The sequence below is a fragment of the Mirounga leonina genome, unplaced genomic scaffold (genome assembly GCF_011800145.1).
Source record: "Mirounga leonina isolate KUSES-001 unplaced genomic scaffold, KU_Mleo_1.0 Mir_166, whole genome shotgun sequence".
Lineage (NCBI taxonomy): Eukaryota > Metazoa > Chordata > Mammalia > Carnivora > Phocidae > Mirounga > Mirounga leonina.
This window is the reverse complement of record NW_023270418.1, coordinates 23626824-23645939: the sequence shown is the minus strand read 5'-3', so window position 1 is coordinate 23645939 and position 19116 is coordinate 23626824. Positions and strand designations below refer to the sequence as shown.

At 42.2% G+C, this 19116-nt stretch overlaps 1 protein-coding gene across 11 annotated transcripts in view; it reads left to right on the top strand.

Moving 5' to 3' along the window:
• Positions 1-19116, top strand: part of AMBRA1 (autophagy and beclin 1 regulator 1) — a 173507-nt gene that overhangs the window by 30520 nt on the left and 123871 nt on the right. For 6 of the 11 annotated variants that reach the window (XM_035012693.1, XM_035012692.1, XM_035012689.1 and 3 more), the window contains 6 exons: positions 136-389; positions 757-815; positions 1311-1494; positions 2124-2296; positions 3441-3507; positions 4059-5512. In XM_035012693.1, coding sequence (XP_034868584.1) covers positions 255-389; positions 757-815; positions 1311-1494; positions 2124-2296; positions 3441-3507; positions 4059-5512 — 2072 coding nt within the window. In that variant the 5' untranslated portion in view covers positions 136-254. The remainder of the gene's footprint in view (positions 1-135; positions 390-756; positions 816-1310; positions 1495-2123; positions 2297-3440; positions 3508-4058; positions 5513-19116) is intronic. The other 5 variants (XM_035012697.1, XM_035012700.1, XM_035012696.1 and 2 more) reach the window with 2 other exon arrangements.

Sequence of the window (19116 nt, the reverse complement as noted above, 5' to 3'; positions counted from 1 at the left end):
GGGAGGAGGGTCTTTCCTGAGAGAGTGTCATTAAATGAAAAAATACTTAGCTCTTTGAGCTAGAATTGTATTTGCAGTGGGAAGCTTCTCTGATTGCAGAATAGATGTTCTTTGACTTTAATGTCCATCCTTTAGATTTCCATGAAGACAACTTACAAGGACCTGAATGGCTTCATTTTAGCTGCTTCAGCTTGTGGAGCTATTGCTTGCTCCTTCTCTTCCTGTGCCTGGTGTGACAGTGGCTGCTGAGCGCCATGAAGGTGGTTCCAGAGAAGAATGCTGTCCGGATACTCTGGGGGCGAGAACGGGGCACTCGGGCCTTTGGAGCGCAACGGCTTCTGCAGGAGCTAGTGGAAGATAAAACTCGGTGGATGAAATGGGAGGGCAAGGTAGGAAGAACATATTTTTGACGTTGGGTTTGTAGGGGTGACCATAGAATGGGGTTTTAGAATGGGCTAATGATGTAGAGTGGGGGTGTAATTTATTTTGTGTGAGGGAATTGATATATCTAACTTAACGGAGTTTAAAAAATAAATTTGGAAGAATTTATGGGCTAGAAATATCTTTTCCCTTTAGAGCTAAACATTTTTCTTAAAGGTATTTTGGATTTCTTTCTCTCAACTTGTGGCTTGATCATTGTCTCCAGTTTTTTAGCTTATACTGAATACTAATCTACAGTGGCTCGTGTGCTTTTGAGAAAGAGTGAGCCATAGTTTATAAATAATGTATCTTAACTTTTTTTGGTTTGTTTTTCAGAGGGTAGAACTGCCAGATAGTCCACGCTCTACCTTCTTACTGGCCTTCAGCCCAGACAGGTACCTGGTGCTTATCTATAACTTAAGACTTGGTACAGCATTGCTTTCTGTATATTGGTCCGAGCTTGGTAACATCCCTAAGGGTTCTTTGAAGCTTTGCATGAACAGAGCTTTGCCAGAAGGGGAAAGAAAGTAGATGAGCAGTGCTAACCATAGAAATAATGGGGATAAGCAAAGGAAACAATGGACCTTGAGCATCTAAACTTGGAAAGTTTCTCAATTACAATCCTTTGCCGGTGTGATATAGGCCACTGATGGCATGGATTATTTTTCAGCTGGGAAAAAATAGTCTCTGAAGGGGATCTGTGTCATTTGGGGACAGTGTAGAGAAGCCAAAGCTTTTAAAGATCAGAATACTTCTGTTGTTTGTGATGCCTAAGGTGTAGTTTTTCCACATTGGGGTGGGGAATACTCGAAAGCCGATTATCCAGAACTGATAAAGTTTGTTACCCTCCTACATGCTTCACATTCATTTCCTACTCTTTGCTTCCCTAGGACTCTGTTGGCCTCCACCCACGTGAACCATAATATCTATATTACGGAAGTGAAGACTGGCAAATGTGTTCATTCTTTGATTGGACACCGCCGTACTCCATGGTGTGTCACTTTTCATCCCACCATCTCAGGCCTTATTGCTTCTGGCTGCCTAGATGGGGAGGTCAGGATTTGGGATTTGCATGTAAGTATTTCCATTTCTTTGGTATTCTAAATGCAGAGAGTTGTTTACCATTGAGTTCTTAACTGGAGGAGAGACTAGCCAGGTTCTTAGGACTACCTCTGAGTAAGTGGTATTCGTTGCCCACTTAAATAAGGGGAAGTCTAGTCCCTATTCCTCCGTTCTAAGATGAACACCCTATTTAACTATTCTTCCATCTGCCCATTGTGACATAGTATAGGAGGTTCTAAAATATGTTCAGGATAGATGCTTTTTTTTTAGAGCAAGGATTGTACTGTATTCTGATCATGATTGCCAAAGCAGTATGCTTCTTGTCCTGATGACTTGCTAGTGGGTTGTTGTGCACCATGTCATGCACCAAGCATGCGTTTTCACAGGCTTCAGAAGCAGGAACTGTGTGGATGCTCATTGCTTTGGATTGTAGATGCCTTGGCGAACTGAGCTGACAGTAATAATTTTCTGATAAATTGGTGACACTGCCAGATCACTGATTTTCTACATTTTACAGTGGACATATTTAAAGTAGGCCCTATAAGTAGTCATTTTACCTTAAATGGTCCTTTCTTGAAATTGACATCCCAGTCTGCTATCAGTTTGTAACCTGAGAATATTTGGGATTGGTTCATTTATAGGGTGGCAGTGAAAGCTGGTTCACAGACAGCAACAATGCCATTGCTTCTCTGGCTTTCCACCCTACGGCTCAGCTCCTGTTGATTGCCACTGCCAACGAGATCCACTTCTGGGATTGGAGTCGGCGGGAGCCCTTCGCTGTGGTGAAGACAGCTAGCGAGATGGAACGGGTCCGGTGAGTGCTCTGCCCACCAGCAATGTCTGGCATAAGACTAACATGGCAGAGACCATTTACACTTGCTGTCACCTCAGGAAGCAGTTTGCTATACCTGCTCAGAGCAGGTGGTTATCTGTACAGCTCTTTCAACTTTTTTTTTTTTTTTTTTTAAGATTTTATTGATTTATTTGAGAGAGAGACAGAGATAGCGAGAGGAGAGCATGAGTGGGGAGGAGAGGGAAAAGTAGGCTCCCGCTGAGCAGGGAGCTCCGTGTGGGGCTCGATCCCAGGACCCTGGGATCATGACCTATGCTGAAGGCAAATGCCCAACCGACTGAGCCACGCAGGTGCCCCACTCCTCCGACTTTTTAAGCTGCTGGCCAATCTAGTTCATTTTAGCTGTTTCTGATTGGTCTCATCTCCTGGTCTCTGTAGACTAGGGTTGTTAGAATGTCTTTTAGGTTCAAAACTATCTGGGTTTGGGGTAAGGCCCTTTTTTGGGAAACCTGAAAGGTGTTCAGGTGGAGGTTAACTTGGCGGGAAGTTGCTAACATCAGTTATTTGTGTTTATCAAACTGGAAAATGGAGATGTCAAGTGTATCAGATCTGCTAATTGATATTTAGCCCTCAAGATCAAAACACACATTGCCTGAATTAAAGTTGATGCATTGGTTTTCTTTGGTCCTCTTGGTATTGAGGTTGGATATAAGAAAGTTTTCTAGTCTCAGCTATGTCACTTGGTGCTGAGACTGTTCATTGTCACCAGAACTCCTGCTTCTTGCCAGTGTAGCTGCTTCGTGAAGGAAGAACTAACTAACCCTGTGGCAGGGTATGGGAGTGTGCTACGCTTTACTGTTATGATAGGCTCTTCGCTATGAACAAGCATTTGTCTAATGCAGCTGCTTCTTGGTACCGAAGCCTAGATGCTTTTTGAAATTATTTTTGTGATACATATTCCCTTATTCTGGCAAGTGTGAGGAGGTACCAAGAAGTATTGAGCCCTATTATTTTGATCTCTTTGAAAGTTTTGAAAGTTTCTAGCATGAAGTGGATACCTGGGTAATCCCACAGTTATCAGTAGTGATTGCTATACATTTGAACACAGGCTTCCTCTTCTCAGTTAACATCTGTGTGTGTCTGTCTTTCTCTTTTGTGTTTTCAGTCTGGTGAGATTTGATCCTCTTGGACACTACTTACTCACAGCCATTGTTAACCCCTCTAATCAGCAGGTAAGTTAGTCAGCAGTTCCAACTCCACCTAAACTGGGAGTGGTTTTCTAAACTAGCGTTCCAATTCCGATTATATTGGACTTGTAATTTGTAATGCCCAAGTGTTTCTTTTTCAGTCGAGATTGAAAACTAGCTTTGGACTGCATATTTAAAGTGCTAGTCATAGTCTTGACGTGGGAGTCCATTCTGAAACCCCCAGTGATCACCTTATTCGAAGTAGTGTTGGATAGCTTGTCATTTTTGTGCCTCTGGTGGTTGACATTTTTGCTTCCCTCACTGCCTCCGTGTCAGAGAGATGCACTTTGTAAAAGAATTGGTTTGCCCCCTTACCCATTCAGAAATGTCACTAATTGGAAGTGAATGATTTAATTCCATAGGATGATCCTGAAGCTGAAGCCAGTTAGTCCTCAGTGCTTCAGGGTAGGGTTATTGTCTCTCCATGAAGATTGTTTTCCTTGGCTGGTTGTCAGTAGTTAGTTTTCCTTGATTTACCTGGAGGTTCTACCTAACTGCCTCGCTCTCCCCCTGCCCCACCTCGCTCCACATTGCAGGGTGATGATGAACCAGAGATCCCAATAGACGGAACAGAGTTATCCCACTACCGTCAGCGTGCCCTGCTGCAATCACAGCCAGTTCGCCGGACGCCTCTCCTCCACAATTTCCTGCACATGCTGTCCTCCCGCTCCTCTGGCATCCAGGTGGGAGAGCAAAGCACAGTGCAAGATTCTGCTACCCCCTCACCCCCACCGCCTCCCCCTCAGCCCTCCACGGAGCGCCCCAGGACTTCCGCTTACATCCGGCTCCGACAGCGGGTCAGTTACCCCACAGCTGAGTGCTGCCAGCACCTTGGGATCCTGTGCCTTTGCAGCCGCTGCTCTGGCACTCGAGTTCCTTCCCTCTTGCCACACCAGGACAGTGTCCCCCCTGCTTCTGCCAGGGCTACTACCCCTTCCTTTTCTTTTGTACAGACCGAGCCCTTCCATCCCCCGGAGCAGGCCTCGTCAGCGCAGCAGGACCAGGGCCTCCTGAACCGGCCGTCTGCCTTCAGTACAGTCCAGAGTAGCACTGCCGGCAACACGCTCCGCAACCTCAGTCTGGGTCCCACCCGGCGCTCTTTGGGAGGCCCTTTGTCCAGCCACCCTTCTAGGTACCACCGAGAGATAGCTCCTGGGCTGACAGGGTCCGAGTGGACCCGGACAGTGCTCAGTCTGAACTCCCGCTCTGAGGCGGAATCCATGCCTCCGCCCAGGACCAGTGCCTCTTCGGTGAGTTTGCTGTCTGTGCTGAGACAGCAGGAAGGTGGCTCCCAAGCGTCTGTGTACACTTCAGCCACAGAAGGGAGGGGTTTTCCAGCTTCAGGGCTGGCCGCTGAGTCAGATGGAGGAAGTGGCTCCAGCCAGAACAACTCAGGCAGCATTCGCCATGAGCTTCAGTGTGACCTGAGACGCTTCTTTCTGGAATATGACCGGCTTCAGGAGCTGGACCACAGCCTGAGTGGAGAAGCCCCCCAGACCCAACAGGCCCAGGAAATGCTCAATAACAACATTGAGTCCGAGAGGCCAGGCCCCTCCCACCAGCCCACCCCACACAGTAGTGAGAACAACTCCAACCTGTCCCGTGGCCACCTGAACCGCTGTCGCGCTTGCCACAACCTCCTGACCTTCAACAACGACACCCTGCGCTGGGAAAGAACCACACCCAACTACTCCTCTAGCGAGGCCAGCTCCTCCTGGCAGGTCCCCAGCACCTTCGAGGGCATGCCATCGAGTGGCAGCCAGCTGCCACCCCTTGAGCGGACTGAGGGCCAAACGCCCAGCTCCAGCAGGCTGGAGTTGAGCAGCTCTGCTAGTCCGCAGGAGGAGAGGACTGTGGGGGTGGCCTTCAACCAGGAGACGGGCCACTGGGAAAGAATTTACACCCAGTCTAGCAGATCTGGAACTGTATCACAGGAAGCCTTACATCAGGATATGCCCGAGGAGAGCTCTGAGGAAGATTCACTCAGGAGGTAAGCAGGTGCTTTCTTGTTTTCTCCTGCATCCCTTACTTTTCTCCTTACGTCTCTTCCTTCAGTCCTGTAGATGTTGTGGCTGGATCTGGAGTGTCTGGAACCCATGCATCTGGTTTTGGTCTCCCTGATGTCCATTGCATCTTCTTGGAAAATCTTGCTCTGGTGGCAGAGATAGAATGGGGCCTAACAGTATAAGTCACTTGGTTCTGCTAGCTCCTTTTCTGGCTAAGCTCGTGAGACCTTTAGCCTTAAAGGAGAACGTAGATCAGGTTAGAGGCACGAGAGGAGTTAGAGCCATTGACTTCCTCTGCCCTGCTTTTTGACCTTCTTGGAGGATTGTATGTGCAGCACTAGTTACTGTGAAAAAAGAAAATGTCCCAGAGCGCTTAGGAATAAGTAGTGAAAGAGAATCCTGCTTGGTACAGATTAGTGTATTGGCTCTTTTTCAGTCGTGTCTCTTTGGACAGCTGTGTTCATCTTTTAAGCCCTATCTTTTGGAATATTGCAACTTGACAAAAGGGAAAAGAAAATAATACATACATATACATACATACATATATGTATATAAAAATATATTATTTTTTAGATAGCAAATTAGTTGCTTAGTTAAGATTCTTTGAGGAGATCTTCCAGATGGACATTCACCTCAAGGTGGGGAAGAATAATAATTCATAGAAGGAAGGCCTCTCCATACTCAGATCAGCATCCCAGGCAGCTCTTCCATGGAAGAAACAGAGTGGGTGTAGCTGACCGCCCACCACATGTTCCATGTATGGCTATGTGCGCATCTATCTTGATTTATTAGGGACTTCTTTCTGTAATTCTGTAAAGGTCACATCTAGCGTAATCACCAACTCCCAGAATATGCCTGTTGGATCCAAACAGCATATTGCTCTGCATTACATCCTCTGGTGAAGCAACTGAAATTTCTGACATAAGCTTCTAACAAGGGTGGGAATATGGATTGTGCACATAATGTACTTTTTATTTTGGGAGAATGCTTTAGAGAGAGTTACCCAGTTAATAAGTATTTGTTGAACGGTTACAATTTTTCCAGCACTGTGCTAGGCACTGTAGGGAATACAAAAGAAGTATAATACCTGGTCTTTACCAGCTGGGAGTGTTATTATAGAGGCAGGACTTATTTACATGCAATTATATAAAAAATGTAGATGACCCAAATGCTTCATTGTGTGGTACTGAGATTAAATGCAGTCTCATTTCAGAGAAAGGGAAGTACCATCAGAGGAGGCTGTACAAAATCAAGTCTTGAAAGATGGGTAGGATTTGGAAAGGGAAAGACCTTTGTATTTTAGGGGACCAGCACATTCTAAGACAGGAAAGAACATGTTCAGTGCAACATGGTAGTTACTAGGGGCTGTTGCGGAGGGGAAGATAGGACACTTGGTTGGATATGAAAGATAGACAAAACAATAGAGATTGTTACTATGCTCATATAATTGAGACCAATTCTGGATTAACATCTCCTAAATTCCCAGCTTTGGAATATTTTGCCTTGTATAATGACCCATATTAGGAACCTGAGACTTACTCCTCTTTGTCAAGAGAGGTGGGAAGGTAGCAAGCATAGCGCCTGACATAGAGTAGGCATGCAAGAGGTTTATGAAAGGTAGTTGTAAAAGAACGGTCTTCAGTTACTGCTCTAAAAGCCTCCCAGGACCAGTTTCCATAGTACCCGTGGGCTTCTGGTCAGTTAGCCTTTGTGCATTCTGTTTTGGCAGTACCTCTTCTGGTGTTGTTCTGAGAAATACCTGAGTGGTTTAAAGTAAACTCTATTTGATAATAATAAGAGAGACCAATTACTGAGGGCCTACTATGTGTTAGGTACTGTATCTTTGCATTAATTATTTCTAATTTCCACCATAACTCTGCAAGGCAGGTATTAAATGTCTCATCTTACATTTGAGGAAAGTGAGGCTCAGAGAAGTCGAGTTTCTTGTTAAAGATCCCTAAGTAGGTTGCTGAGTGGGGATTTGAATTCTAGTTTGTATGACTACAGATTTTTCTAAGCTGCCAACCATGGTATATTCCTTAGTATGATACCTCATTTTTAGGTGAACCATTTTTATTTATTTTTAGTTTCTTTTAGTTTTTTTATTATGATAATCTTCAAACATATAAAAATAAAGAGTAAAGTATAAGTGAATTTTCATATACCTATCATCTGACTTTAGAAATTATTAACACTTGTCCAGCTTTCATTCATCTGTATCCCCTGTTCACTCCCCCGACCCCGACATCATATAATTTCATCTGAAAATACTCTAATCTGTTTCTCTAGAGCAATGCTGTCCAATAAAACTTTCTACAGTGATGTAAGTGTTCTGTATCTGTGCTGTCCAGTATGGTAGGCATTAGCCACATGTGGCTATTAAGCATTTGAAATGTGGCTAGTGTGAGCTGAGGAGCTACGTGTACATTTTAAAATTTTAACTAAATGTAAATAGCCACGTGTGATTAAAGTATTAATCACTTCTTAATAAAAGTACTGTTTAAAACCCAGAAACTGGGGCGCCTGGGTGGCTCAGTTGGTTAAGCAACTGCCTTCGGCTCAGGTCATGATCCTGGAGTCCCGGGATCGAGTCCCACATCGGGCTCCCTGCTCGGCAGGGAGTCTGCTTCTCCCTCTGACCCTCCTTCCTCTCATGCTCTCTGTCTCTCATTCTCTCTCTCTCAAATAAATAAATAAAATAAAATAAAATAAAAGCATTAAAAAAAAAAACCCAGAAACTATGTTTGTGTTTTAAATAAAAAAGTTCAAATGTTTAAAAATGTAGGCTGTAGTAAATGAAAGCCCTTGCCATCTTGCTGCAAACAATTGTGTATATATATTTTTTCTTTTAAAAATATACAAATAATACATGGTTTCGTTGTAAAATATAGTAGTTACATGATTTATGGAGTCACTTGAGCTAGGATGAGATGTACTGTGGGGGCTGACAGCCTCCTCAAAAGTGAGGTACATTGTAAAATATTCCAAGTGCATAGCCTTTATAGAAGGGCCATCACTTCCTCATAATTTGAGTGGCTGCATTCTAGTGTAAATTACTAATACATACAGGTGCTACTCAGTATCTTCTGCCACCTTCAAAAAGGGACCTGATGTTCTCTAGCTGACGAGCTGGCCCTTGCTTGGATTTCCCCAGCAGGTGTCACTGTTGGGCTGTTGCTGCCGCTAGACTAGGATGGCCGGCAGGAATGGAAGGTGTCCTTAGTCTACTTGAAGGGAGAAGGTTTATTCTTTGGCCTTGTAGTAGGAGATAGACAAAAGAAGCATATTTTGATCTTCGGTGCTGCTGATTTAATTAATAATGTTTGCAAATAGAATATTGAGCACAAGTGTGTATTAAGCACAAGTGTGTATAGTTCTGTTACTGAGCTGTGATAACCAGTTCACAGTTTGTCTCCTTTTGCCTGTGGGCAGTAGAGGGCAAGCTGCCTGTGTAGTCTTGACTCCAGCTTACAACTTATAGCTTGGGTGGCAGGCCTTTTCCTCACCACCAGGAACTTTTTTTTTTTTAGATTTTATTTATTTATTTGACAGAGAGAGAGACACAGTGAGAGAGGGAGCCACAAGCAGGGGGAGTGGGAGAGGGAGAAGCAGGCTTCCCGCAGAGCAGGGAGCCTGATGTGGGGCTGGATCCCAGGACGCCAGGATCGTGACCCAAGCCAAAGACAGACACTTAACCAACTGAGCCACCAGGCGCCCCCAGAAACTTCTTTTTGGGTCTAATAGCCCAGGATCTAGTAGAAGATCAAGGTATTATGGCTCCCTGCAGCTTGCAGCGGGAGTCCCTGTGGCTTCGAAAGGCTGGTATTAGGAAAAAGAGAAAATTATTTAAATGGCATCTTAAAACTGGAGAAAACCTAGAGTGTATTTAGTCCAGCCTCTTTTTTTTTTTTTAATAGATGAAAAAACTTAGATGGGCAGAAATGACTTTTTAAGAGGTGCTTATAACAACGGTGGGATTCAAACCCTTAGGTCCTAAAGAGGGCACTCTTTCCTCCTCTTCATTTGCAATTAGTGCTTTCACATATTCAGTTTTCTCTATCGGAACCTCTGTTGCTCCTATAGATCATTGGCGAGGGGGGAGTGGGTTCTTAAGTCAACTCTCTTGTAAGATATTGGAGGTCTAATAGATCATTTGTAATTATTGTCTCTCTGTAAAAATATAACCAATACAATGTTTTAGGGATACAGGAGAAACACTGTTTTAGTTAATAGCCCATAGAACTGCATTGATGAGTTTTTTTGAAGTGATCCCAGTTTGGGAAGTTCACTGTAAAAATCCCAACGAACGGGATATCAAAATCTGGGCCAAATCTTCCTCAACTAAATTATGTCTGCATTCCTTCTCCAGAAAGGTGACAAGGCCTTTCGTCTGAAGTATTTAGTAAGATTGTGTTCTGAGAACTGATGTCTTTTGATCTGCACTTTTCCCTTATGATAAAAGACGATTGGGGAAATTTGGCCCAGAACATTGAAGGTTAGAGTTGGAACCCCGCATTTGATTTCTCAGTTTTTTTAGACTTTGTGAGGGAATTGCTTTGGAGTTGGAGCAGTCTGAAGCCTCTTGAGGCTTTGTGGGCCAACTAACTTGTTTGATGCCTCAGCACTAGTCACATGGGGATTTTCCAGAGAGTGCTCAGCAGAAACATCATTGATAGAAAAAATAAATGGATATATCTGCAGGTCCAATCATAGGTCCACAAGAGGGAGAAGGTGACCTAGAAATTAGGAAAGCACCAGTCTTTTCAGCTTGATCATAATAAAGACAGGGGTCCATCTTTAGTGCTTTGCTGTGCCACTGACCTTACTGGATCTAAAGAGTTTATATATATAAAATCACTTTTGGTTTCTTTGGGTGGGAGTATACTCAATTTATTTTTCAAAACCTAAAACAGCTGTCCCCTTTTCCTTTGAGAAAACTTCACTGAATGTCCCAAATAATCACTTTCTCTTTGTTGCTTGTACTAGATAAAGATATTTACTTGTAATATTGACCCAAGACCGATTATTGTGTCATATCCTTTAGTCTTCTAAGGAGTCATTGCCTTAATAATTTCTTGTTGAATAAATGAAGTGGCATTATCTAGAGTTATACATGGAAGACAGCTTCTATAACTTGAGCTCAGGTGACCTAGAACTTGTTCCTCTGATGTTCAACTGTTGTGCTATGTTTCTAACTTATGTATTGGTTGTCCTGAAGCCTTTAATAAGTCTTATTGCACCTGGTCTGCTGTCCTTCCTATTGGCTCCCACTGATGACTTGGGGCCTACATATTCCTTGAGTGCACCAGCATCATACAGCTTTCTCTCTCTCTCTCTCTTTTTTTTTAAAGATTTTATTTATTTATTTGACAGAGAGAGACACAGCAAGAGAGGGAACACAAGCAGGGGGAGTGGGAGAATCAGGCTTCCCGCTGAGCAGGGAGCCCGATGCGGGGCTCGATCCCAGCACCCTGGGATCATGACCTGAGCCGAAGGCAGATGCTTAATGACTGAGCCACCCAGGCGCCCCTCTCTCTTTTTTTTTAAGTTTTTATTTTAATCATGCTCATTACCACAAGTGCCCTCCTTAATCCCCATCACCTATTTCACCCATGCCCCTGCCCACCTCCCCTCTGGAAACCACCAGTTTATTCTCTATAGATAAGAGTCTGTTTCTTGGTTTGTCTCTTTCTCTCTCCACCCCTCTGCCTTTGCTCATTTGTTTTGTTTTTTAAATACACATATGAGTGAAATCATATGTTATTTGTCTTTTCTGAGTTATTTCACTTAGCATTATACTCTCTAGCTCCATCCGTGTCATTGCAGTTGAGAAGATTTCATTCTTTTTTATGGCTGAATAATGCTCCAATGCATATGTATACACCACATTTTCTTTATCCATTCATCCAACATAGGGGTGCATGTATCCCTTTGAATTAGTATTTTTGTATTCTTTGGGTAAATACCCAGTAGTGGATTGTAGGATAGTTCTATTTTTAACTTTCTGAGGACCCTCCATATTGTTTTCCAGAGTGGCTGTACCAGTTTGCATTCCCACCAACAGTCAAGAAGGTTCCTTTTTCTCCACATCCTCCCCAACACCTGTTGTTTTTGGTATTGTTGGTTTTAGCCATTCTGACAGATGTGAGATGCTATCTTATTGTAGTTTTGATTTGCATTTCCCTGATGATGAGTGACAATGAACATCTTGTCATGTGTCGGCCATCTGGATGTCTTCTTTGGAGACATGTCTGTTCATGTCTTCTTCCCATTTTTAAATTGGATTATTTGTTTTTTGGGTGTTGAGTTTTATATGGTCTTTATATATTTTGGATACTAACCCTTTCTCAGGTATGTTCTTTGCAAATATCTTCTCCCATTCCCTAGGTTGCCCTTCAGTTTTGTAAATTGCTTCCCTCCCTGTGCAGAAGCTTTTTATTTTGATATAGTCCGATAGTTTTATTTTTGCTTTTGTTTCCCTTGCCTCAGGGGACCTATCTAGAAAAAAGTTGCTCTAGCTGATGTCAGAGAAATGACTGTCTTGCTTCTAGGATTTTTATGTTTTAGGTCTCACATTTAGGTTTTTAAATTCATTTTGAATTTATTTTTGTGTATGGTGTAAGAAAGTGGTTCAGTTTCATTCATCTACATGTAGCTTTCCAGTTTTCCCAGCACCATTTTTTGAAGAGACTTTTTCCCATTGGGTATTTTTTCCTACTTTGTTGAAGATTAATTAACTGCATAATTGTGGGTTTATTTCTGGATTTTCTTCTGTGTTCTATTGATCTGTGTGTCTGTTACTGTGCCAGTACCATGCTCTTTTGATCACTACAGCTTTGTAATATAACTTGAAGTCCAGAAATGTGATGCCTCCAGCTTTGCTTTTCTTTTTCAAGATTGCTTTGGCTATGTGGGATCTTTTGTGGTTCCATACAGATTTTAGGATTGTTTGTTCTAGTTCTGTGAAAAATGCTGTTGGTATTTTATAGGGATTGCATTAAATGCGTAGAGTGCTTTGAGTAGTATAGACATTTTTAACAGTATTTGTTTTTCTAATCCATGAGCATGGGATGTCTTTCCATTTCTTTGTGTCATCTTCAGTTTCTTTCATCAGTGTTTTATAGTTTTCAGAGGACAAGTCTTTCACTTCTTTGGTTAGGTTTATTCCTGAGTATCTTATTATTTGTGGTGCAATTATAAACAATTGTTTTAATTTCTCTTTCTGGTGCTTCATTACTGGTGTACAGAAATGCAACAGATTTCCATACATTGATTTTGTATCCTGCAACTTTACTTAATTCGTTTATTAGTTCTAGCAGTTTTATGGTCGAGTCTTTTGGGTTTTCTATATATAGTATCGTGTCATATGCAAATAGTGACAGTTTTACTTTTTTTTACCAGTTTGGATGCCTTTTATTTCTTCTTGTTATCTGATTGCTGTGGCTAGGACTTCCGGTACCATGTTGAATGAAAGTGGTGAGAATGGACATCTTTGTCTTATTCTTGACCATAGGGGAAAAGCTCTCAGTTTTTCCCCATTGAGGAAGATGTTCGCTATGGGTTTTTCATATATGACCTTTATTATGTTGAGGTATGTTCCCCTCTATACCTACTTTGTTGAGGGTTTTTATCATGAATGGATGCTATACTTTGTCAAATTCTTTTTCTGCATTTGTTGAGATGATCATATGATTCTTATCCTTTCTCGTATTGATGTGATGTATCATGTTGATTGATTTGTGAATACTGAACCACCCTGGAAACCCAGGAACAAATTCCACTTGACTGTGGTGAATCATTTTTTTAAATGTATTATTGGATTCAGTTTGCTAGTATTTTGTTGAGGATTTTTGCATCTATGTTCATCAGAGATCCTGGCCATACAGCTGCCTCTTGATACCATTTTGTTGGTATTTGGCTTGGCCTCTCATTGATATTAATACCTCTGCCATTCAGTGTTGTTGTTTCTCCTTAAAGACTCTCTGCAGTCTCGGGATGCCTGACTGGCTCAGTGGAAAGAGTATGTGACTTTTGATCTCAGGATCATGAGTTTGAGTCCCACATTTGGTGTAGAGATTACTAAAAAAAAATAAACTTAAACAAACTCTGCAGTCTCAGTGATGGAATACTTGGTCTTTAATAAAGAGTCCAAATTAGATGCGAGTAAGCCAAATTAAATGTGAAGGTTCTGTTTCCCATTGGTGCTTTATGTTTGTTTCTGTGGAAGGCTTTCACTGAATCTGCTTAGAGTAGAGTGTTTCAAATTTGAGAAAGTGGGTGCTCTCATTTTGTTTTTTTCATTTTGGTGTCTGAGCATTATTAAAATTATCACAATTTTTTAGTTTTGAGATGATGAAGTTTTTTTGTTTTTGTTTTTGTTTTTGGTGAGGGGCAGAATCCTTATAATTAAGAGAGAGTTTTGCTTTACCTCTAATTATGCCCCTAAAAAATTGGCGGAATGTTGTCTTTGGTATTCAAGTTACAAGAAATCCTTCCTAACCTTTTGAGTTCTTACTCAGAAGTTTGGCATTTGAGAACAAATAGGGAAGAATTCTCAGCCAAGAGAAATTAATTTGTGATATGACCAAATCATGGCTTGTTCTGGGAATAGAGAGAAGCAGGTATTGAGAAATCAAAAAGGAGACAAAACTGATAGTGGAATAAGAAGCTTAGTTTTCAGAGAGGTATAGGGGAAGCTGGGGGAAGGTAAACCCAGGCCTTAGAGGAGAGACTGAGGAGTATGGCGAGGGCTATCACGTGTGAGTGAGGCTCTTACTATAATCTTGGGCATTGGGCTAGTGAAATAATTACTCTAATTGACTGACTGATTAGTTCATTCATTCATTCATTCATTCAGTTAACAAATATTTACTAAGCACCTACTTTGTGCCAGATACTGTTTAAGCACCAGCAGTGAATCTCTCCTTCTAATGGGAGAAAGACAATAAACAAATAGATAAAATAGCTAGCATGTCAGGTGGTGATAAGTTTTATGGAGAATATTTTATTTTATTTTATTTTTTTTTTAAGATTTTATTTATTTATTTGAGACAGAGAGAATGAGAGAGAGAGAGCACATGAGAGGGGGGAGGGTCAGAGGAGCTCGGCAGGGAGCCCGATGCGGGACTTGATCCCGGGACCCCAGGATCATGACCTGAGCCGAAAGCAGTCGCTTAACCAACTGAGCCACCCAGGCGCCCGAAGAATATTTTAAAATGTAGGAGGTGCTGGGATGGAAGTTTGCATTGTTACGTAGGAGATCAAAAGAAGTCTGGGAAGGTGACATTGGAGGAGAGACCTCAAGGGAGTAAGAGGGTCAACTCTGTAAACAATGGGGGCAAGGGCATTCTAGAAGAGAGAAGGGCAAATGCAAAATCCCTGAGACGCTTGGCTGGAGCACAGCAAAGGATGGCATGAGAGAAGATGACGGTAGAGAGGTGATGGCAATCGGATTATGCAGGGCCTTCTAAGCCATTTAAGGGATTTTACCTCTTAGAGTGGTTTGGAAAGCCATGGGAAGCAGAGTAGCATGATCTTATATTTTTAAAGGATCACTGTGGCTGGTGATTGAGAATAGACTGAAGAGGCTCTGCTAAATAGGGTAAGTTAAAGTTAGGCAACATCACACGCTTTTAGATTCATTTGTGTCTTGAGACTGGTGAAAACCAGAAGGCGGGAGTCTATGATTATGTCAGAATTAGAAAGGCCTTAAATGTTTGGATGAAAAGTTGCTAAATAAATAAAGAAAGCCTCTTTGCAGGCAGTCTTATCTGCAACAAAGCCTTGCCCCCCCAACCATAATGGCATGTTACTGAAGCTTTGAGAAAGGGAGAGCCTCAAAAAGCTATAGTGAACGAGAGATAATCAGTGGAAATTTTGAGATGCTATTGCTTTCTGCTTGTAAAACAAATACAAATTCATTTGTAAAAATTCAAACATTACAGAAATGTGTGATACAGAAAGAATGTTCTCTGCAGTGCTAATTCGTTAACAATTTGTGTTAACTCCAGAATTCTTTTTCTATGTAAATAAAAACACGTTTTTTCTTTATTTGTAAAAATGGGATGATGCTAAATCTACTGTTTTGCCGTTTAAATGTTTCACTTGATATGTCATGGACATTTTTCTGTGTTGGTGTATATAGAGCTGTTGCATCCTTTTTGAGAGTGGCATAGTATTCCAGCAGTTGAATGCACTATAATTAGTTTAAGCAGTGCCTTGTTGATAGAATCTGGATTGTTTCCGTGACAGACAGTGCTTGTCATCTTTGTGTACTTGTGCAGGTGTTTCTAGAGGAGGATGAATTTTTAGAAGTACAATTGCTGGGGCCAAAAGTATATGGACATTGCTAATGGTAAATGAAAATTAATTGTATAGTATTATTACTAATTTAAGATATTTTCTATTTCCAATTTTATTTCAAGTGAATATAATTTCATCAATTGGGACTCAATCCTGGTTTGCTTTTTTTTTTTTTTTCTTCTCCCATAAGATCGTAAGTTTCTCAGTAGTAAATTCTACCACTGGGTTTTTCAGGAATCTTGTTCCTCAAGGTTGAAAAGGAGTTTTGTTTTCTTAGTTCTAAATATCTGCCACCTGGAGATGTTCATATACTTATCTTCTCCAGCCGTTTTGTATCAGGGAGACATAATCTTGGTTCCATCTTTGACATTCACTTACTGGCTTTAGGCCACCTGGTCTTCAGGGCCTTGTTAAATGATTGGGAGAAACCAGGCATCTTTTGCCCTGTCTTAAGGCAGTAACATTTAGATATTTGACTTATTTGCCTTTGGGGGTTTCTTTCTTTGGCAATATGAGGGTGAGGGTAGCGTGGAAGAGAGGTACCAGTGTTAATCTTTTTCATCTTCACTGCTCACGTGCCCAATGAGGTCACTCTATATTTGAGCCTCTTTGAATTCTGAGCATCATCCCTGGTTATATCTTCTATATCAAAGGTTGGCAAACTTTTTCTGTGAAGGGCAAGGTAGTGAATATTTCAGGCTTTTGTAGGCCATACGGTCTCTGATGCAAATATTGAACTCTGCCATTGTAGCATGAAAGCAGCCAGAGACTACATATAAGTGAATGAGTGTGGCTCTGTTCCAATAAAATTTTATTTATAGACACAAATGTGATTTTCATGTACTTTTCACGTGTCATGAAAGAGTCTTTTGATGTTTTTCAGCTATTTAAAAATATACCATTTTTAGCTCATGGGCTGTACAAAAATCGGCGGCAGGCCAGATTTGGCCGACAGGCCGTGGTTTGCCAGTCCCTGCTTTATGTATACGTGATTTGGAAGAGAGTCAGGTGCTATCGTAATAGAAGGCATTATGATCATGAAGGCTCTGAAGAGGTAGGTAGGGGACTCCTGCACTGGTTCTCTCTCTCTGCTTTGGACTAGATGTCGTAAGTATTGGCTCTTACAAGATTCTTTGCTGGTTAAGAGCAGGCGTAAGTGCATAAAGAGTTTCTGGTTTCCTCTCCTATCTGCCCTGAAGCAAGGTTTTCCAGCCTTGCTTTGTATCTGTCTTGGGAATTGTTTGCAAGTGAGAAGGCTTGCCCTGGTGTGGGGGAGGGTGTGAGCCTCCAGGCCTTGCAGGCAGTATGCTTGACAAGCAGTCCTTCTCCCACTGCAGGTCAAATTAGCACCTGTTAAGACTGATCTAAATTATCCCCCATCATCCCTCCCTCTGGGGCTGGATGGTGTAGAGCTGGCTGTGTGCTTTGTATACACACTGTGAACTTGAAAAGATGTAATCGCTTCTGTCAGTTCTGAGTGTTGGAGTGTTACAGGGACTACAGTGGGATTCTATGTGTTGCTGCAGATACACTGGGAGCAATTTCCCTGAGTACTCATTCTTCCCCCTTCAGATCCCCTTCTGTACCGTATCTGTTCACAGTAGTGCTCTAAAGGGTGCGTTGGAGGTTTTGCTAAGACAATAACACCAGGTGTATGGGGTTCTGTTTGCATAATATATTTTGCTAATTGTAATCGGTCCCAGCTCATTAGAGCTATGCAGGTAGCTTCTCCTCCTCCTCTTAGATTTCTTATATATTTATGGGGACAGGAGGATCCAGTGCATCTTAGTTCTCCTTTTGGGAGCACCCCAGACAACGTATTTGTGTGAGCAGATTTGGCTTTAGTGTGTGGGCCTGTAACATTAATCCAGAGATTGCAAAATAACCTTCAGGTATGTTTATTTGCCCTTACAGTGTTTCTAAAAATTTCAGGTTTTTTTTGACGTTAAGTGCAGATTTCTGGATTCTATTGGGAAAAAAAATTAGAAGATCTGGCTTGTATTCCTACATAATAACTAACAGTAGGAGTTGAGTAGTTATTGCCCCTTTAGTCAGAGCATGGAAGTTTCTTTGTGCCTTAATCTGTACTGGGCTTTTATTTATGTTTCTTAATCCAATTTCGTGTTGGTTACCTCTGCATTAGCTCAAGCAAAATGTTGATGGTTTTGTGTAAGCAAGTGTTTTTTTTTTTTTTAAGCTTTTATTTATTTATTTGACAGAGAGAGACACAGCGAGAGAGGGAACACAAGCAGGGGGAGTGGGAGAGGGAGAAGCAGGCTTCCTGTGGAGCAGGGAGCCTGATGTGGGGCTCCATCCCAGGGTCCTGAGATCATGACCTGAGCCAAAAGCAGAGGCTTAATTGACTGAGCCACCCAGGCACCCCCACCCCCTTTTTTAAAAGTAGGCTCCATGCCCAACATGGGGCTTGAATTCACAACCCTGAGATTAAGGGTCTCATCCTCTGTCGACTGAGCCAGCCAACTGCCCAGCTGGGCAAGTGCCCTACCACTCAGCTTCACCTGGGGGAGGCACTGGGCATTGCACTATCCTCTCCTCTACCCAACCCCTCCTGCCTAATTCACCCGCAAGGGGTCCCCTGCTGGCTGTTAGCTGATGTCCTGACAGCCCCCTCACCTGAGAAGCTGCCTGACTTTTTTATAGCAACAATTAATAAACTCCTCCTCTGTTTCCAGAGAGGGAAAGTGGGGATGCCAGGCTTATTTGCTGGCTGGGTCAGACTTCAGTGAGCAGCTTTCTGTTATGTCAAGTTATGCAGTATGAAGGTAACCTTCCTTTGAAGATGGACTGTGTGAAATCTTGGAGAAGAATGCCCTCACCTCTCCCTGTGAGCAGAGCACTTTGGGGAGAGGGGTGGGTTCCAGTGAAAAGGCTGCTTGGGTGCCACCTGCCAGGAAATTAAAATCAAGTTAGAGCAGGAGTTAGAGCAGAAAATTGTAATAATAAAGGAATCAAAGGCTGAAAGCATGACCTTGTCATAAAAAGAGAGTCACAGTTTGTTAACATTGTGCCCTTTTCCTTTGCTGCATCAGAGGGTATGAGTGTGAATCTTTTTACCTCTCTTACTTTTTTCCTCCCCTACACATGTTCCCATACATTTCTCAGTTTTCCTCTCTTCCTGCTGTCTCCTTGGATCACTTCACCTCAGCAAGGTGGCTTTTATCCTTTCTTTGTTCTGCTGGCAAATGTGACCTCCCCCTTTTTTTGGTCTATCTTTTTGTGATAAAAAACACGTCAGTTTACCCTCTTAATTTTTAAATGTACAGTA